At 38.9% G+C, this 22,228-nt stretch overlaps 1 protein-coding gene across 1 annotated transcript in view; it reads right to left on the reverse strand.

The window, feature by feature from the left end:
* Positions 1-18,937, reverse strand: part of PAN3 (PAN3 poly(A) specific ribonuclease subunit) — a 78,019-nt gene extending 59,082 nt beyond the window's left edge. The window contains exons 1-3 of the mRNA XM_009327749.1: positions 18,883-18,937; positions 11,810-11,931; positions 1,394-1,460 (exon numbers count right to left, since the gene is read on the reverse strand). Coding sequence (XP_009326024.1) covers positions 1,394-1,460; positions 11,810-11,818 — 76 coding nt within the window. The 5' untranslated portion in view covers positions 11,819-11,931; positions 18,883-18,937. The remainder of the gene's footprint in view (positions 1-1,393; positions 1,461-11,809; positions 11,932-18,882) is intronic.
* Positions 18,938-22,228: the final 3,291 nt, after the last annotated feature.

Raw genomic sequence — 22,228 nt, forward strand, 5'->3', positions numbered from 1 at the left:
TTTTTATTCCTCCCTATGCATCCCTTCCAGAGTTGAAGCACCAAAAACTGAGTAACAATCACAGATGCGACTTAAAACTCTCAAACTGCATGGGCAGAGCTGTCAAATTAGCAGATGACTGCCAGCTGTAAGCACTGGTGTTTTGATGAAACACTTTCTTCAACATTAATCAATACTCCTTAAAGGAGTAATTCTACAAGTGAAGCACAGCTTAGGGAGGGGAGCAAGAAAAGGACCTGAGACACAGTAGAATTTAAACTGGTTTCCAAAAGTCAGTCTGGTTTCTCTTCTTCGCATGCATCACCATCACTATTTGGCCTGTCACAGTCAAACTCTGACTGCATTTAAAACTGGAGACCTCCACTGCCTTGAATAGCTAATTGTTCGGTGGGACAAAAGAAGTAGAATTAATCACAAAACCTACTGGAAATGAACCAGGAGTAAGAAAAAACCCAACAAATTTCAACTTTCAAGCAAGTTAATTTTACAGTGGTTACTACCACACTTAAAAAATTGTAACCCTAGTAAGTAGACTAGCTGCAGGGTCAGACATGCAAATGGATTTCTAGAACATCATTTACACAGCAATTTTCAGAGCAGAAATGTATTTTAAATGTATGTCCTTGCCATAAGGAAGTAGTATCCTCTCCTTTCAAGAAGTCAGTTTGACAGCTATAGCTGAAATAATCTGCAGTGCCTGTTATAATTTGGAAAGCAGTTCTGAAAAGTGCATTACAGAAGTTCAATATACCCTCCACAGTAATTTAGTGAGTATGTTGGCCTGCACTATGGAGACATTTTGTTTGGTTGAAAACCATGTTCCCAATAGTGGGGAAAAAAATATAAGATGTAGAGTACTGTTTACAGGACAAAACTTAATATCTGCTAAAAATCATCAGTTATGTGATACATTTCACAAAAACTGTCCAGCCTAAATTTAATAATAAAAACCTGTACATTCATTCCACACAATAACTTACTTGAAAAGCACAATAAAAAAGGGATACTACTGTGGAGCAACGTAAATGCTTATTTAAGCTACCAGTGCTTTACAGTGGATATCCAAACTAGCATTGCACTTGAAGCGACAAGACCAATAATGATTTTGGGTTTTTTTTAGCTGGTTGTTTTTTTGGGGTGGGTTTTTTTTGTTTTTTTTTAGTTTTTCCCCACTGGAGCAAAGAGAAGGCTGAAAATTTATGAGTTCAGTAGCACTTCAGCTTTGGATTACAACTAATCACACAATACACTACTATTAAGAAAAAAATTTCTACTGCATCTCAAATCAAATCAGAGGAGAGAAAAAAAAAATCCCTTAAGTCTCAGCTTTACTGAAGTGAATCTCTTAAATTTCCAAACATACTTTTATACAAATTACTTTAAAAGTACTTACCATGGCCTGCGTACTGCTTGGCACTGTCATTGAGAAGGCTAGGGGAGCTGCTGCTATTTGTCATCCTCTGCAAAAATAAAAGACAAAACTGTACATGTAAACTAAAGCTGTAAAAGACTAAGTGAGAGCATTGGGGATGATATTTAGAAAGGTTTAAGAAGAGACTATGAAACCTGTGCTCGTTCCCCACTTAATAAATACTCTAAGCAGACAGTGGTTTGCAGTTGACAAAAAAGTTTAGTAAAATAAAGCATTTCGCAGAAGAGCAATGCAAACCAAAAACTGTATATTAAAACAAAACACTATCTTCATGGATTTCTTCTAACTTGGGAGGGTCTACCAAACCTATGGTTCTCTTCCTGTACAATGTCAAAATGTTAGATAAGCTAATTACTTATGTCCTTTAAACATTCTTTCACACTGTACTCATGAAACAACTCCTCCCTTTATTACACGCTATCATCACAACATGAAAATTTTCCAACGAAAAGTACTCAAATTAGTATAGCATTTGATAGATTCTTTCTAAAACAAAAGAATCTTTTGAGACCTTTCAGCAAAATCATGCAATTCTTGTAAGCCAGCAGGACATCTGAAACCCTCTCAATTCCTCCTAGACTCCACCTGCTTCTCCTACATTCCTCTAGAGATATGGGCTAGCAATAAATGGGACTAAGTGAGGCAGTGCTGCTCTAAGAGGTACCGCTGCTTTGATAAGGAAGTTTAAAAGTGTCTCTCCTTACTCCTGCTTGTTATTTTCTTTGACCGTTTTCTTCCTGTCTCCCAACAGGAAGAAAAAGTACAAGAAAAGCAAGGCAAGGTCAGGAAGCATTCTCCATCACTCAGTGAGACTACCAGTAATTTGTTAAAATATTCCCTGGCATGCTTTTGGCCCACATCAACCAGGACTCTCCCCCAGCCAATTTCTAGGCACTATTCAGCAGTGAAAAGATTTGAGATCCCTTCAAATAGACAGTTTGCATGCAGCCTTTGCTTTACCGGGTGAGCGTACACCAGCATAAACAGGCCATTTTGTGCCAGCTGGACCTAAGCATCAAGGAAAATTTCCAGCCACGTCTAATTTAGTAGTCTAGACACAGACTAAGACTCAAAATGGTCACTGGAGCTGCTCTTTATGCTCACATTTTTCCACGGCCAATCTTAACATTGGTGGCAGAGGGCAAGAAGCTTACTACATTATACTTCAATGCCATTTCATCTAATTCTTGACCAGAAAGATCAATATTCTGGAGTAAATTTGGTAAGAACAGAGGAGAACCAACAGAAGCTGGAGTGTTATCCAGTATGGTAGAACTGTAAACCTACTGCAACTCAAGTTTCTCAACATTTGCAGTTTTCATACTACCACTGACTTCACCAGAAGCTGCAGCTTTTAATACTTGTATCTAAAAGAATGAATAGATGGTGTAAAGTAGTTTTTATGTGGAAAGCAAGTTGTAAAAAAAAAAAAAAAGCAGCCTGCACTACTAGAAAAGTAACTTGAAGAAAGTTTTGTTAAAATTTAGGTACTTCAGCAGGTATCTTCAAACGTTACCCTCCCAACAACATGCTCAATCCCTCAATGCTTTATTCCCCCATGTATTATTTCCATTATCTGTGCTCCACTGCAACAGCAAGCTTTCTACAATCATTCAGGCTTCTCTGATACAACTTGCCACTCAGTACAAGTACGTAGTACTATATGAAACAGAACTGTAGCACATACAGATGTCCTAGGACAATATGTGTAAGTATTTACATATGTATATATGTAAACCTTCAGCTTTTCCAAGCTGAAGGTGAAGAAAGCTGTTTGCTATATGCTCTTTCCTTATTTTGATGCCAAGTGTCTCATGTTCCTAAATACGCTGAACTGACACCGACACAATGTAACTCTCACTAAAAGGTTAGTGATCAACAATTCTTTGCACAAAAGGGAAGCCTCTAGTGACACAAAGTTCACTTATTTCTACAAAACAAGGTTAACACTTTGGGAGACCCACACTAAGTTAACAATCTTGCCCAAGTTCAGGGATCCTTCTGCTTGCTGTCATCGAAATAAGAATACATCAAAATAAATAATTTCTGGATTATAGTAGCTCAACTATTCATATATCATATTCCCTTCCTGACTAAGCAATGGAAAGAAGTTAAATAGTTTCTCACAAATATTTAAAAAGCATCCCTATTATGCATCTTTTCTTGGCATTTGATACATCCACACTGATCCTTGTAAGAGGAAGTGGTTTAGGACGACATTTCCTAAAGTGATCCTTTCAGATTTGCACAAAATTTGTCCAGGCATAGATAAAAACAGTGTTAATGTCTATTTATAACACTCAGATTTTCATAATAATTTTAATGCAAAAGGTCTGTTGGAATGGGGATAAATATGATACTGAGATCTGGGCTGGTATCAAAGACGGTTAAGCATATGGCTTAAACTTGGAACAAAGCACTTTTGTGCCATCAGTATCCCACCTCTTCAAGTACAGGAGTTAACCATTCAATCAACAGACTTGCAATGTGAATAGGTGACTGCAATGATGAAAATCAGTGCTGATATGATCACTAAAAACATATAGTGTGCGCAAGGGAGACAACAGATTACAACTGAACACATTGTTCAGGATTCTGAAAGCACAGTGCAATCAAAGCCTACAAACATCAACTGTGCTTTTTACAAAGTCAAGTCTTGTTCAAGGTGCAAACATATTTTACATGAACCAGGATTCTGAGAAACCAAAGCTTCTCTCACTGATCTTGGGCAGCTCTTGCTTTAACAACTGCTTGTAAGCTGTACCTTGAACGAGGTTAAACACCTCCACTTCACCACTTGTTTTCATGAATTTTTCACTTTGGTCACTTTTATTACACATGCACAAGCTTCTTACCTTAACATTACTCATAGAAGTCCTGCATGTAATCAGTAAAGGATTTTTAAACTGTTTTAATATTAAAATTTCTACCACACCCAAAAGCATTTAGTCTTAAATGCTCTATATCTGATTTTTAGCAAGCCAGTCTGAAAATGTCTTGAAAGAAAGAAAAGAAAACCCAAGTACTATTTGTTACTTGTGTTTTCCAGAAGGCAGTTTTGATTTTAAATAACACTTCTCAGTCTCTTCTAATGGTGTTGAACTATTTTTCATACAAATTCCATTTCAAGAAGAACACAATCACAAGAACCTCAAGCCCAAAAGACAAAGGCTCCAGAAAGGTAAGAGCAACCATTAACAGGAGAAGAAAACGAACTATTCATTCCTATTAAGCCTGCCAGGCAAGGCAAGCACACACATATGAGAGCTTCAGACTTTTTTAGTACATTGTGACTTTCACCATATGGAAGTTAATATAGAAAGACAACTTTGTTATAATGAAGCGCCACACCAAAGTCACTCAGTTCCATATAAACTCCTTTTCTTTGCCTGCCTATTGCTATGATTCATTGAGGTTCTTTAAGCACTAGTTAATTCAACTAGGCTGACTGGCATACATCCTGCCCCTCTCCCTTTAAAGGAATTAAAAAGTTGTTTCTGTCCACATCTCAAAAGAAAGCTACTGCAGAACAAAACTGTCACATTCATCCCTGTCCAAGGATTTAACCTGAGGCTTCAGCTTCAAGTTCTTCCACTGTTGAACCTTCCACCAGTAACAAAATATAGGCTCTTCAATTTCACGGAAAAATTGAGAAAAAGTTTTTCAGAATGCTGTGTTAATTCCTGAATATTCAAGCAATTAAGTTGCAGGAGGGGAATATGCTCATTCAGAAGTTTTTACTCTTTCTTTGAGCACCAGGATTAATCAAAGTAACTCATCTCCTCTTAGAAAAAGACTGCGTGAAAAGGTACTGTTGTCAAAAATGAAACATTTGTCAAAGTGAATCATTATCTTACCTAGACATAAGACAGCCTATTGCGTACTAATGTTTCCTATTCAGAACCGCTGCAAGTTAAGATCTTTTTAAAAAAGTGTTATTTTCACACAGACTTTAAGACAACACTGACAGCAGATCAACAGCATCACTGTAAAAATAATTTCCATATTAGGTTGCTATTTTAATAATAGTTTTGAGGATTAGATACTTTTCACAGACTCAGAGGGGTTGAGGTGGGAAGGGACCTCTGGAGGCCAACTTGGTCCAGCCCTCCTGCTTGAGCAGAGCCACCTAGAGCTGGTTGCCTAGGACCATGTCCAGACGGTTTTTGAGTATCTCCAAGGATGGGGACTCCACCACTTCCCTGGGCAACCTATGCCAGTGCTCAGTCACCCTCACAGTGAAAATGTGTTTCCTGATATCCACAGGGAACCTCCTGTGTTTCAGTTTGTGGCCATTGCCTCTGGTCCTGTCATTGGGCACCACTGAAGACAGCCTACTCTGTCCTCTTTGCACCCTCCCTTCAGGTATTTGTGTATATGCATGAAATTCCCCAAACCTTGTCTTCCCCAGGCTGAACAGCCCCAGCTCTCTCAGCCTCAGGAGAAGCTGCTCCAGTCTCTCCTGGAGAGATGCTCCAGTCCCCTCATCATCTTTGTGGCCCTTCGCTGGGCTCTCTCCAGTAGGTCCATGTCTCTCATGCACTGAGAAGCCCAGCACTCCAAGTGTGACTTCACCAGTGCTGAGCAGAGGGGAAGGATCACCTCCCTTGACTTGTTAGCAATGCTTTACCTAACGCAGCCCAGGACACCATTCACCTTCTTTTCAATACTTCCTTGGTGCAGTATGCTAGGAAGAGAAGTGTTACAAGAAGTATTTCCACCTTCTAAAGGTATACACCACCTTGCCTCCACCCTTCAGTGTTCAGTAGTGAAACCCAAAATTATAGCTGCACTTAAGACAAGTTTGCTTTGCTTTCATCTCCCTCCACTAAAGTATATAGTTACAAAATTCTCATCAAGATAGAGGATGAATAAAGCTTTGCTGCACACAATTAGATCTAATTTTACATAGCTTATGTTACAAGACTTATCTTAAGTGAGGGGGTTTGCTTCCTTTTCTACCATTTATTTTCCTCAAAATACGTAAGAGAGAGCATTTGTTCCGTCTCCATATTCCTCGCCCTAACGCTGAGAAAATAAGCACTTTCCTCAGGTTCATTTCTGTGCTAAGTACGTTATCTCAAAATATTTTGTAGTATGACACAAGCTATTCTCTTCATCTTAATACTGTTCTACTGGAACTATATTTCAGAATATTTCTTTGTAATTTTTAGAATAACGTTAATTGGACTATAAAAGAAGTCATCCTGCAAAAGAATGAGATTGTCACAACCAAACAAATCATTGTTTAGTTGTCAGATTCTGTGACCTACAAAGGGTGATATCTTTTGCTTTCTTTTCTAAACAATCCAAAACTTGTCTTCAACAGTTAGCATATTTGGCACCATCTACAGCATGTTCCACTCACAACTGTTTGAGCTAAAGCAACTGGATTTCTTCAGAAAGCATTATGTAAACAACTGCATAATTTTATATTTAAAATAGCACAGCTGTAGTTCCACTCAGTTCTCAACAGTTAAAAATTGAAGACATTTACAAGCTTCTGTGCTATAAGGAGAGTTTTATTACTCAACTCTTGGCAGATGCAGCAATGGGAACAAAGGTCTTTGTGTTTATTCAGCTGCAAGGCTTTGAAGTGAGCATGGTCTCTACTTCTCAGGCTTTTGAAGAACACTTAGTAAACCAACATTAGCATGGTGAAAACAAGCAAGACCGATTCTTCTCCATTGCTTGACCTTGCCAACTTTAATACTGAAGACTGTTAGGTCCTTTTTTATTTTGATTAGAGTGATTAACTGAAAAGTTGTGATTCTTACTTTCTACATAACCTGCAGTCCAACAGAAGCCATGTAGTTATAAATATCATCCTATCAAAATAAGGAAAACTGGATTTCTGTGAAGTAACATACATGAAGACACCTTCTACTGTTTTATGCTCTTACAACCAAATTGCTCAATTCTAATATGATATTAGAAGTTCTAACACCAAGGTACTCCTCTGCCTCATCCTGCTATAAATACCCTTAGATGATTCACATATCCTTTTACCATCCCAACGTAATACTGCTAAAGCTCCTTCCAGCACCACCTGTATCTTTGATCAAACCACGAGTTAGTCAAGGGGCAGCACTAATGCCAGAGGAACACAGACACCAGCTAGCCAAGTGGCACATACAGAGTGACTGAGCAAACAGCCAAGCATCACAGGCATCCTGGCCAGCCAGCTCCTGCCTCCTCACTGCTACGAAAGCCAAAAGCTATGAGCTGCTTCTTGAACCACACCTCTGACTGTCTTTTGGCTGCTGTATGCCAAAAAGAAAAAGAACAGCTTTGAGGACAGCATGCAGCCTGTGGGCCGTGTGTGTGCAGGCCTGCTCTGTTATATAGTTAGAGAAGGGGAAAACAGAAAATATACATTTTGATAAGCTGGAAGCCAATACTGCTAATGTAGTATATGAAAGTACATGCAGATTCAGGGAAGAGGCACGTGAAACAAAACTGTATTACAGGAAAACGCAAACCAATGAGGACAGGAAACTACTAATCAATAGGAAACTAGTTAGAAACAACAGAAGAGGCCAATGGGGGGCAAAGAAAGGTTGGCTAACAGCAAAGACCTTTGAGGTAGGAGAAGTGGAAGGATGAGGCAAAGAGATGTTTTTTAAAAAAGGAAGAAAAAAGAAGAATTAGAGCCATGGCCACTTCAAAAATCTTGCCTCTTCCGAACTGTACCAAGGATTTTCACTCTTCTTTTCCACTGCAAACTGAGCATTGCCATTAATTGCGTCTTCACCACTAATCTAACCCCAATGAGATGTTCTAGATCTCATAAAATATTCTTCAACACATACAAATGAAATCTCAAAGTCAGAAATATCCGTTCTGCAGAAATGTTGACCACTAGTCACCTACATTATTTATGATCAAAGCAGCACATCCCCTCCGCAATTCATCATGACACAATCCACTTTTACTTTCCTTCCTTTTGCTGTTTACTTAACACCATAACGCAGATTATGGACTGCACACAAAAACATGATGATTGCAAAATTTCGATATAGCTTTGCTTAAGACAATTTGGCTCTATTACGTATGTGTTATGATAATCCCCATATACACAACCACATACTCTTTTCAACAAATCTGTTTTATTTGCTGCACATGACAAATACATTCTGGAGATCAATTAGGAATAGTCAAGAAGACTCGTTTATTGAATCCCTGATGATTATGTTGGAAGGTATCTAGTCAATAAAGCATGGACTGCAGAAAGATTATCTCATGGTAAAAGAAAATGAGCGTTACCCAGAAGAGACTGACTATTACTATCTTTGCTAGACTGAGGCCAGTTAAGCAACTTGAACCAAGCTTTCTACAGGTGGTCATTAACTCCGTTCCTCACCTTCCAGCTGTACAGGTTAGTTTCAAAAACTCTGGAGTCTCTAGTTTGCCAGCACTGTTGCCAGGGGCAGGGGGGATGGACAGACAGACATTGTTTAATTGCCATCCTTTTTCTTCCTATGCCTCTATAAAATACAGACTACTTTCTTCATTCATAAGGAAAGTGTTCCACAAAGTCAGATGCAATAATTGTAACCCGCACAGGAAAGCACACTGCCACCTAAGAGTCTTCACGAGAAGGATGTGAACAGCATGCAGAGTAAGGCATGGAACTGCAAGATGAAGATTTTATCAACTGTCAAATGGATGCTCATTATGCATGCACCAAGCATCTTGTGTCCTGAATAAGTCCCACTCATAATTTTCCCACTGAAAAAACCGTACAATGTTACACGGAATACATCTCAATATATAACCTCAAGGCTGCACTGGCAACCTAAACTTAACATTTCTTAACATCTAACTGTATCTTACTAGTGTTTTTCTAGCAGTGTGTTTATTTGCATGTTTGTGCAACTTCCCAGTTTTAAGAAACAAGCTGAAAAAGTTTCCTCGTATTGCATCAGTGATGCATCTATTTGTGAACTGCACAGATCCACCAGAGATGACTAAGTAACTCATAGATGGAACTGATGTTTTCATCTGCAAAAGCAAAACTGAGAGGCTAATGAGATATTTTACAGAATACTTCTGTTGTTTCATCGATGGCAGAACACTAAATTTTCAGTATCTTTAGTTTGATTCAAGGACCTGGAGAGAAATAGGCACATGGATTTGTTCTCTCCACCCTACTTTGCCCCAACTTTGCATTATGCCAACTTGTTTCTTTGTTCCAATTTCTGTGTTTGTCACTCATGCAATTCCACTCCCCATTCTATGAGTGTCCCACCAACATCTCCTCTCAGCTTCAGTCCCTTAGCTCAGTCTTTCCCAGCTCCTTATTCACTTATCTTCAGCTCAGTTTCTCTAAGCCCATAGCATAAGTCTCTTCTCCCTTATACACCCCTCCGCTCCAATTAACACAGACACAGCTCTCTCTTTCATTAAATACAGATGCACTTCCATGCTGCTTCAGTCTGAAGTGGAAGAAAAGTAGAGGGAAACGAAGCAGATGAGCATTCCTACTTGGAGTTCAGGCAAGGCCTAGATTAGGCCAGAGCTGTAACTGAAAGAATGTACTCAAGCTGGAACATGCCAATGCAGACTACATCTTTGGGAAATTATCTAACATCTAGGAAGTCTCCAGTGGGTCTCTATAAACCAGTTTTGCAAAGGTTTAATCAAGTGACAAAATCAGGGCAAATTTTCAGAGAAAGAGCAAAAGGTATATCGTTGACACAACCACCAATCTATCAGATTTAAAGTCTCTGTTCCAAACCATAAAGCATTACTATTATTTAAAGTAAAAGCCACTAAGATTTTTCCCTCGCCTTGTTCTCCAAAGGGCTGAATGACATGAAAAACCGCATTCCAAGTGGCTAAACTTTGTCAGTATGGACTTAATTTAGAAGCTGACGCACAATCAAAACAGACGGCGTTACCAGCTTTACCTATGCGAACAAGAACTTAAATTACATGAGTCAAAGGAAAAAAAAAGTCAATATAAGAATGCTTTTTAAACTGTAGTTTAATGCCTGTAAGCACTTTCTCAATACTGACAAAATCCTTCTTCAGAAGTAATTTTCCTTTGCCTCCAATGGGTAAGAGGCACAACAATTTCTTCTCTTTGAGAAAAGAGAAACACAATGCCTTGACGGTAATCTCACAGGCATTAGTAAAGTACTTAAAAATCCTATGAGCATTCGTGTTAGATGCATGTCTTATTGTCTTTCTAGAAGAAACAGTTATAATTAAAAAATTGTGTTTAGAGAGACACCAGTTATTGCTGTAGAATACAGTTTAAGGATACAAAACATAATAACTTTGCACTAAAAGGATAAAATTATACGATCTCAGTGATACCAAAATTTGTAACTTCCAGCTTCAATAGTACACTTCAGGATCAGAGGTTAAGATTTTTCTTTTTAAATCATGCATCACTGTCAGTAATAAACATTTCCATAGTTTTGCAATTCTGTCGAATGAGAAAATCCAGCCTTCTTGAAAACATGCAGTAAAAAAAAAAGAAAAGAAAAAAGGGAACACACCTAATTATTTCCCACCTTTTGCTGAGTTATTTTTCAATCCATAATACAGCCACAATTGAGATCAAAGTAAGCTCATAAGGAGAGTTTCCTTGATATAAAAGAAGAGAGTTGTTGTCAGGACTCAGTGCGAACTGTTTGACTTGTGCTCTCTTTCATTTTACCAGAAACTGGTTTGTTAAACCTTTGAGTACAGGGCGAGACCATCTTCTTTTCAGCTTTTAAAAAGCGTAACGGTTTGAGGGAGTTATTACAGTACTTCATGTGTTAATTCAACAGATACTCATTTAGGTTTTAAATATGACAGTCTTTTGCTGTAAGTTTTGCATAATACTACCTACACAATAAATTCCACCTCATGGGAGTTCCTATGCCAACATCTACAGAACACTATAAATACAAGAAAACATTTCAGAAGATTTAAATGTGAATTCAACATCACTGAACAGCACCAGAGACTGAGTTTACAAATTCTGAAATTTTTGCCTAGTAATTTACAGGTTTGACAGTTCATATTTTGCTTCAGTGACTTTTGGTCTTTGAAATGTTTCAAAAATCTAATTTTTATATATTTAGTAAAAGGCTATCAAAATAAGCTATGATCCTAAACAGAAATCTAGGAACACAAGTTAATATATATGGCAAAGCCCAACGCAACAGCTCAGGTAAGTGCCAATAAAAACAGACTAATTTTAAAGCAATGATATTGTTTCACTTCTATTTGCTAGATTAAAGTGAGTATATACTCTGTATATCCTACAAGATAGCACATAACAGATGGCTCCATTTCTCCTGCCTCTTGAACAGTTTTCCCTCCTTGATGTAATGCCAGCCAGAACTAATGAAACACTGTACAATTCACTGCTATTACCTGCATCATGGGATACTTTGTTTCAGCGGGACTTCCAAATCCATTAACGCCAATGAAGCTGGTGCTAAAGTAGGAATCTGTGAGACTAGCATCAGCTAACCCACCGCCATCTATTCCAGGAACTAAAAGAAAAAAAGAAAAGTGTTTCAGAAAAAAATTTAGTTTACCATGGGTTTATTTGCTAATATCTCTTACATAATTTTTTTGGCAGGGGGGTAGACTAGGAAAAGGCTGGTAACACTATTTCAAACCTATCTTCTCAGCAAAACAAATAAAAACATATCAGTGCACAGAATGAAAAAGAAACTTTGTGAAAGATGTTGCTAAATGACAGCATATGCAGCATGAAGTTACAGCACAAATACAGAAAGAGGCAGAAAAGTAAAAAGCTTTGACAGAAACGATGAGGAGTTTGAACTTTAGAAACAAGAATAACAAGGCAAGTAATGATACCGGAAAGAAAATAAATCAACTAAAAAAACCCTAGAAGGCAAGCTTATTTTAAGAAAACCTATATTCTTGCATACGCATCTTGGAAATATATCTGTCAAGTAGAGTTTTTAACTGGATGTACTGGTTCTTTTAAAGGGTAACACACAGAAAATGTACGTTTGAAAATATCTCAAGTCCTTTCACACAAAGCACAAACATTTTAAAAGCTTCCTTAAGAGCATAAGACTATTTCTATTACCTCATACTTCATAAAGTTGCAACAATTTTATGAAATGTGGCCAAAGAACTCTTTTGGACTGAAAGCAAGTGTGAAGGATGTAAGAAGAAATTAATCCCGTCTAGAAACAAGGGCCTTGACATACACACACAGTACTTTAACCACAAATAAATGAATTCAATGCTATGAGGCTACAGAGAACAACAAGAAGCAGTCATAATTAACACAAAACACTCAGGCAGGTATTATTTTGATAATAAAAAAAAGAGTTTACAATGGTACACAAGATGCAGTTCAAATTAAGCTTCCGCAAAAACACCCACAGCAAATTATAAAGACACTAATCAGTATGGCCAGGCCACTGGAAGCCAACAGGCATGAGTAATTGGTAGCTCCAAGGTAGGAAGGCACACATCCAACTCAGAAGAACATCCTGTACCAAACTATCCGACTTGAACTTCTGGGAGGACTCGCAGCCAGCCGGTGAGACCCGGAAACAACTTCCTGATCCTAATCCTCAAAGGAAATAAAATGCAACTTTGTGCAGAGCTAAAGGAATGCAGATTATAACCCCTCAAATTTCATCAGAATGGGACTTTTCCCTCCAAAAGAGACTACCTAACCTGGTGAGCCATTTCCATGCTGTAGGCACAGGAAACAGCAAAAAGAAGTACAGCCAGATGAAATTATATGAAGGGCTGGAAGAGGAGAATGACTAGCTGCATCCATACTACAGACAGATGGAAACGCTGCCCAGCTGCGCTCCCTGAGACTGGAGCTGTATGAACTAGCCAACCAGGGCTAACAGCAACAGCACCCCAAATGAAGAGCTCTATGTGGAGAGAGATCAAATAAACCAAATACTTCAGTTGCAATACAGATCAGCTCTGCAAGCGAAAAAGATTCTTCAAGTATTGCTGCCAAATCTAGAACATTATTTGTATACTCTGCAGGTTTGAGGGAGACACCTAAGGAACTTTAAAGATGCTAATTACTAATGAATTGCAACATGATTTTTTTTTTTTTTAAGTTTTAAAAGTTAGCTAAGAGAATAGGAAAATAAAACTCCCTCCACTATCCACGCCCTAGATCCTCCTTCATAAGGAGCAGCCACATAGAAACTTCACAAGTCCTCTTGCTACATCCCCAAAGCAAAAAAACTTTGTCTTTTTTGTCTTTTAAACGTCTGTCCCCTTTTGCCTTCATTTGGGAAACTTACATTCAAAAGCCTAGGAAAAGTATTTTATGATTGAACTATTGTATCAGGAAAAATATTAATGTCTGCAGTAACGCCAGTTACTGTCTCATCCTACCTGCTCCAGTCAGTCCCTAACTCACACTGTGAAGGTTAGCATTTTAACACAATCGTTTTCTGGCATCGTGAAAAATACTACAACTCGTTCATACAAGAAAAACAAAAGATAGCAAATCCATGTTTAATTATGAGTAGTTTCAGTCTAGTTTGCCCATAAATTATTCAGGGTTCACACTGGGGTTTATTTTAAAAATGCATTTCCAATATAGCTTTCTCTGCCTGCATTTCAGCCATTATCAAAAAACTGCTGCAGTTTTTATGCTACATCTTATCTTGACTGTAAAAGACCAAGAAAAACTGTTTAATTTCCAGGAACAACTGTCATTTCAAGGTACACTATATAATTTCAGCAGTATATCTGCTATTTCATCTTATGCTTCTGTCAGAAACTCCAGATTCTATCCAATTTGTAACAAACTAGCAAGCGACTCCCTCAGATTACACCATCAGCTTCACAAATCCTTCAGCCTCTGTTGAAGAATTAAGAAACAGCCAATTCTTTCTGCCTCTCCCACTGCTCCTCACTATGCTAGAGTCAACCTGAGAGTCCATGTACCTTCATTTCTCTGTTGGACACATACAGTTAATGCACAAAATCCTTAAAACTGGAAAGAGGCAAGTGAAAGCCTGCAAGTTTTGCCACATTCAGCAGCAAGGCATGTGAAGAGTCCCCTCGGTGTGAAGAAACCCCAGAGCTGTCCTCCAGTAACTCCAGACAGTTGGTACAGCTGCAGTCACCCATTATCCAAACAAAGCACTGGAGCCGGTGCAGGTAGCCTTGCTAGGGCACAAATACAGCACCAGGTGCTCTGCTCCTAGTCTGGCTGAAGCATCCTCAGTGCCAGGCAGCTCAAGCTGCAAGCAGGAGCAGGCTTGGGGCAGCAACCCCAGAGCTGAGCAAGGCTGAAGATGCTGCTGGGAACGACAAAGCTGATCTTTGACACTGCTGCCTTTCTACTGCTGGTATTTGCTACGTAAGCCTATCCAAACCACTTAAAGCTGCTCAAAGCTACGATTTAGGCTTTCTATTGGCACACTGATATCTAACTGGGCACTCCAGATAGCAAAAGCTACTCCAGAACGTTTTCTTTTATCTAGCTGTATGAAGTCCATCTCTCTACTGCAGTGCAATCGTTTGGCCATATCAATCAGCCTCCTCGTGCCGTTACTACAAATTGCTGCACTCCAGTGCTGATCCACCTCCATACCACTCAATTCTACTGGTACCACAGCAATTTCAAGATGGCTTTCAACTGTTAGGCTTTCTATTGTTCTCTTCCAAACAGCCTAGAAACACACCTCTAGCGGAGGGACCAAGACCACAAGAAAACATGTTCTGCAGGAACAATCAAAAGAAAACCATCAAAAATAAGCTCAGTGGAGCAGAAGGCAGTTTTCTTGTCAGTAGCTCATATTTAGAACAGAAAGCTCTAGCAGTGGTAAGTGTAACTATTGCCTTCAAAAGAAAATTCAACACTAGCTTCCTTAAACTAACTTCCCTACAGTAACAAGCAAGAAAATTAAGACTAACAGAAAAGATGCAGCTTACACAGGTACAAAGAAAAAAAGTAATTCCTGCATTGCCTATAGAACCAAAAAAGAGTGTTCACTACATACTCTATTTCTGTTCAAAGAAGGGACATTCAGCTGTTACAGTGATGAAAGCTCTGCAAATACCTAAACAGCCAAGACAGTTTTACTGTATTTGGCACCTGGCTTTCTCCATGAGAAGTAGAAGGCTTTTATCCTCCTCCTGCCAAGCCAAACACTTGGCAAATCATAAATTCTCACTTGCTTCTGGAAGACCACAGTAGTTCAGAGCATGAAAAAAGAGAAGTGATTTATCACAAGCAATCCATAGGAGAAGGTCTTCAGAAGTGGGCACACTTCACCATGCAAGCAGTGTGGTATTAAAAAAAAAAAATAGAAGTCTAAACTGGAAAAAGAAGATCTTAGTCCTTATAAAGTTTTTATTCTCATGTGTTTACTAATTTACAACAGACCCTGCATTCGATTTGTCTATCCGGATCTTTCCTATAACAGTTGCAAGCACATGCTGCACACAGCGCTATTAGAATGACAAATAAAAAACTTCTTCTAGGGTTTATTTCTTTTCTCTTTTAAAGCATTGATTATAACTTTAGGTAAGTAAGTTTAGACAATTTTAGGAAAGTCTTGAATTGGCTATTTTTGTCAAAGGAACATGCCTTTTTGTTGTGTAACAGTACTATCCATGCATTGAAGTTGTATACATTTTCAACAGGCTCTTCCTTGGAGAGAAGCAACAACTTCCTTAAAGTAGAAAGGTTGACTAGGCAGGTCTGAGAAGAAAAGATGGATGCGTGAGGGAACAACTAGGAATCCAGTGGGGAAAAAAAAATGCTAACACATTATGTAAGCACACATGTGAAAACAAGAAGAAATTTCTAAATTCCATCAATATTAAAGCCAGAAGTTACATCCTGGCAATTCTGGAAAGAAATTAAATAAAACACCTTGAGAAATTCAGAAGACATTTTCTACTTTTTATACACACATTATCTAATAATTTTTTGCTTGGTGAGTAACACTGCAGCTTAATGTGACAACTGCAATTAAAAATAAATATCTTCTTATATAATTCTTCTCCCACAGAATTTTAGCAGAAAGTAGGCTTCCCGTCAGATGCAGGCACCAAAGAGGAAAAAAACCAGATAGTTATTTTTGCCTTACCTATTACAAAGACATTTTTCAGGAACAAAGGATCTCATCACAGCCCAAGTGCTTGAGTACTACTGTGATGAACTCAACACACATGCTTCAACAGAATTGGTGGGTTTCAGTTGGTTTTAGTTTAATGCTTGTCTTGTCTAATACTAGCACTATCTGAAAAGATGACGTTTCTGATATTTTCATTCTAACATTTTACTAACCAGTAAACAAATACTATAATATCCTATACTGCTGCTTTTATGAACTTAGTATCAGCACTGATCATCTCAGAAACCGTTCTTAACATAAAAAAGAATCCTTTACACACACAACAGATTTTTGTTGACATTTTTCAAAACCACAATTTAAAGATTTCTGGCGAGGTAATAAAACATGGATTGAAATCATTCATTTTGCTATTATCACTGCTTAAAAAACTGTACTACAATTATTTTTATGCTGGGAAAAAAGTTTATATAGAGAAGCAATCCTGATTTAAACTCCCAGCACTGCAACAGCGCAGGCACTTTTCACCTCAACACAGCTTGGTAAACTGAATCATATGTTCACTGCATACATGTGCAAAGGACAAGGTGTTATCTCAGCTAGATATAAAGCAGTAAAAACTACAGTGCCATATCTCCAGTGGAATTTTACAGAGATAGCTATCCTAATATTAAGACAAGAACAATGAAACTTTTATACAAAGCCTATGTACGGCAAGTCACTTGAAGACTTGTGTCCTTTTAGTCTCCTAGAAGCACCGAGGTGTCAGAGGAGCTTACGCTTGCCCTCCTTTGTTTTGTACTGACATGTTTGTATCAGGAAATAATCATGTGCTTCTGGTGCTAACCTCAACTTGTGCACCTCTGTAACAGTTCACAAGTGCTATACATACTAGTATGTGCAGCTCAGTGTTACTTTCTCTACAGTGCCACTACTGTTGCAACTTGTTAGGGAAAGTGGATTCTCTGGTGTTTTTATGCCTCTCATTTAATGCAATGTTTTTGAAACACAGACTAGGAATCACTGAAATAGAGACAACAGACAAAGAAAGTGAACGACACCCCCAGGCATGAGGAGCAAAAGTAAAAGCACACGCCTGGGTTAGGATGCCGTGACAGAGAGTGCAGTTGGAGGGCAGACAACACAAATGAACCAAGTTGGCTGAACGGCAGACAGGAAGCAAAACAGTTTGGGAAATGCTGCCTTATTTACAAACACTCCCACTAGGTGATGAGATATCCATGGGCAAGCAAGGGAGAACAGCAGTCTTTACCATAATATTAAATGACTGGTCTGTCTTTGTTTTTTTTTTTTTAATTTATCTCACATATCATAGAAGCATCTGATAAAGACTGAAAAAAGGACAGGTGCCATCCTTTTGCTCTGTAAAATCTCAGTACAGAGTTTAGAGCAGCAGGACTCCTCGTCATGGACTAAGTCCAAAAGCACAGTGATAATACAAATTAAAATTGATACTTTTTCAAGAGAGTCATCAGCACTACTCTGTTATCAGAAACAGCAATTCAAAGTAATGCAGTTACTTAATACCATAGCTTTCAGAGCTTACCCTCTCCAAAAGCTTTCACAATTCCTAATATATTGCATCAAATTATTCAATAAACTGCACCAATTTTTACAAAGCACACACATTTACACTTTTGTTTTTAATAGCCTCCCTGTACCTAAAACTCAACTTTTTTTTATATAAATAGTTGTATGAAATGTGTGCAGATAACCTGAACAGAATGTTAGGACATTTTCCACAGCAGTGGGGGAGAATGCATAAAGGAAAGGAAAGATCTTCCTGCCAGTTGCATCAGCATTAGGCAAACTGAAGTTGAGGTAGTCTACCCACAGACTACAGGAATTGCGTATCACATAACCAACCTGACAACAACTTGTACAATGCATGTCTCTACTCTCACTTTTGTATATCTGTACTTTGTTTCTAAATCTCTATTCTCCAATTTAAAAAAAAGGTCAGGAGTAAAAGGCTGTTAGGAAGCAAATTAAAAAATACAAAGAAGTTCTAAGCACAAAATATCTTTGAAAATCAAACAAAACAATCACAATCGGAACTTTTTTAACTCCTGAAAGACTCATGGAACAAACACACGCGTGCACACACACACCCACGCACACAGAGCATGATCTACTCAAACTCATCTCCAATACACAGTGATCCACCATACCATTTTTCTGGCAGTGTAATGCTTTACATATTTACTAGAAAGCAACAGATCAGGAAAACATCAGTCACATCAGCTTACTACCTAAATCGCTCCACTGACCCCGTTTTCATCAGCTGCCTCATGACCAAGAATATTTTTTCTGCTTTTGAGGTTCTACAGAAGTGCTTCTGCCTGTGTTTATCACCCCACCCTCACTTACCATTTGTCCACTTTTCCCGCAGCAGTCTAAACTTGCTTCTAGGTGGTTCCTTACACATGGAACTCTTTCTGAGCTGGTCCCCAAGGTCACTATTTTCTGGGCATTCAAATCCTTCCTGAAGGCCCACTCCTACAGTGATACCTACAAAAAATTAGTTATCTAATACCTGCTAGATAGAAACTAAATGGGGATGCTCTGTATCTTAAAAAACATTATCAAAACTTCAAATTATTAAGAAATAGCATATAGAGTTTGCTCACATAATGTAACTATCACACACACACACTCCTTTTCATCTTTGCCTTTGAAGCAGAAAAACAATTACAACAGTAATAGTGCTTTCTTTACATTCTTCAATACCCAACACAGGGTGGGTACTACCAGAAACAAATAATTACCAGTACTCCTCAGGTATCTGTAATTCCTGTGGAATATTTGGACTTTGAATGATTTCCCATATAATAAGGAAAACCCATGAAGTATATAAACAGGACCAATCAGTTTCAAAGCCAATTAATAGCATAATTTTTTTAAAAGTTTCATATGCTAAAACTGCCCCTCAAAATCCCATATAACTTTGCAGATTGAGAAATTTTTCCTCCCCTCCTTTCTTTTTCCTTACCTCTCCCCAATAATTTTCACATGGAAATGAAATGGGGAGGAAACACGTAAAAGCGAAAAGAAAATCCATGTCTATAATTTCCCGATTTCTGGAGTTGACACATGAGACAAAAAGTGATTAAGTGAAATCAGTAATTTTCATTTTCTCCCATGCATCTCTAACTGGTTATTGTTTTTACTCTTCAATTCTCAATTGTCTCTAACTGTCTCCAAATGTCCCAAATGTCTCTTCAATTCTCAGAATTGTCTCCCCAGTTCTTAAAAATATTCAGAGCAAAACCAGATGAAAATTGTATCATCTATCAACTCCTGGAAAAGGCATCAGGAAAACTAAAAGGGGAAACATCTCTCTAAAAAGAAAACTGAGGTATACAACAACTAATACAGCATCACTTGCAGAAAGTACAAACAGGTTTGGAAAAAGAATTCTCAACCATGCACCTTTACTATAATACCTATTTTCTGTATACAAGCAAAGAAGAGGCTGGTGAGGGGTCTGGAGAACAAGTCTTATGAGGAGCGGCTGAGGGAACGGGGGTTGTTTAGCCTGGAGAAAAGGAGGCTGAGGGGAGACCTCATCGCTCTCTACAACTACCTGAAAGGAGGTTGTAGCGAGGTGGGTGCCGGTCTCTTCTCCCAAGTAACTGGCGATAGGACAAGAGGAAATGGCCTCAAGTTGTGCGGGGGAGGCTTAGATTGGACATGTGGAAAAATTTGTTCACTGAAAGGGTTGTCAAGCATTGGAGCAGGCTGCCCAGGGAAGTGGTTGAGTCACCATCCCTGGAGGTATTTAAAAGACGTGTAGATGAGGCGCTTAGGGACATGGTTTAGTGGGCATGGTGGTGTTGGGTTGACAGTTGGACTCAATGATCTTAGAGGTCTCTTCCAACCTTAATGATTCTAAAAAACAATCCCAGGGAAAAGTGACCAGTATATGACATACTGCAACTATACTTAAATTTAAAAGTTTGATATAACTGTTTCTAAATACTTCAAGCTGTAAATACTGAAATGCTACCAAAGATGAGAAAAATCCATATTTAGAATAATCCTGACCATTGTTTCATTGCATTAAGTGCAATCCAACAGATTACCTTTAGTATCTGTTTTGCTGAATAGCTTATCTTTCCATTTCTTCTATTTCCACTGCTTCATTTTGTTTAGAAAGGAATGGACTGGTAAAGACTTAAACACCTTTTAAAAAGCATAAAATATACAAATGTATAGGTCTTTCCACTGCAAGCCTAGTGTATCTATGGATTTCACAAAACCTAAGCGGTAACGCTCACTAAGCTAACCACCAAGCGATTCCATACAGAGTTGCTACAGCGGTGGCCACTATCCACTACTGCTATGGCCGGCCGCATAACATGCAGGTGGCAGGCTGCAAAAACAGCCATAATGCTTTTATTAGGCTAACCCAACGTAACCCAAGCCTTGATGCCCCTTTCCACCTTCTCACAGGCTGACAACAAAGCCTATTCACAGACAGGCTTTCTCAGCAGCCATGGAGAAACACAGAGTGAGGTCGCTCAGGGAGGTATCATGGGCACCTCACAGAAACACAGGCCTGTATTTCGACCGCAGATTTCCTAGGAGGACTTTGAGAAAGGCCTTCTGGTAGAGAATCAGGTGAAAACATCCCACGAGGGGAGGGTGAGCTAACCTCTGGCATGGGGATCTCGGGCAGCAGCAGCAGCACTGCTGCCGTGGCCAGCTCCTCCACCGGCAGCTCTGCGGACAGCAGCACCCACCCACCGATGCTGCTGCCGCCACTGCTGGGTCCAGAGAGCACCTGGAGCTCCCTAGCTCAGCGCCTCTCTGTTTTGGTCACATTTATAGGAATCAAAGACAAGATGAAAGAGTAAGCACTCTATATCATGCACTTTATGGCAAAAAGCAGGGTGGAAGTTAGCAAATGTTTAGAGCCATACCTCAGCTCGTATCTATCTATATATAATGAAGTCTACATGCAAAAGAATATCACATCTGTTAAACTACCTGAAAGCTAACAAATACAATTGCAGTTGCCCATGCAACTTTAACTTGTCCAACTTATGTATAGACATGATACATGTTAATACCACGATGACATTTTTCTCTAGACCCTCCCTCACACAGCATCAAGAAGGGACAGTGCCCTAGGAACGAGCCAGCAGCGTGCAGCAAAGCAGGCTGCCAGTTTGCTTCTTACAGAAGTTGGAAAGTGCCAGAGAGAACAGAGAGCAGATACAAAAGGAGAAATTTTTCAGGCTGTTATGCCCCCTACCTATCCTTCCCTGGGCTGCTCCTTAAAACCCTACTAATCAATCCTACCTTTTCCCCTAAATGCCAAGCAACAGTCATTTCCCTACCTCTGTTCCCTCTACAGCCTTCTCAGATTAGGTATTGCTGCCACTGCTGCTTACTGGGCTGACACGTGGGATATACGTCTGTTAGAAAAGCACCACTGCAGATTTTGGCAGCTAACAAATCTGGAGGAGACTTTTTTCTATTTTTTTCTTCCCCTTTTTTTTTGGTCATGGAGGTCCTATGTGAAAAGGATTAATTTTTTTTTTTTTTAATCAAACTTTAGACAGGTAACACCAGCTACGTTTCCTATTTTGTAGACAGCTGGCCACCTTATGCATGGAAGATGAACCATGCAGAAGGCTGAGCGCTCACAGCTCCAAGGGAAGAAGTAGGAATGGTGCTTTGAACACATGTGCTCCAAACGTCAAGTAGT

This window comes from Pygoscelis adeliae, unplaced genomic scaffold (genome assembly GCF_000699105.1).
Source record: "Pygoscelis adeliae isolate BGI_AS28 unplaced genomic scaffold, ASM69910v1 Scaffold14, whole genome shotgun sequence".
Lineage (NCBI taxonomy): Eukaryota > Metazoa > Chordata > Aves > Sphenisciformes > Spheniscidae > Pygoscelis > Pygoscelis adeliae.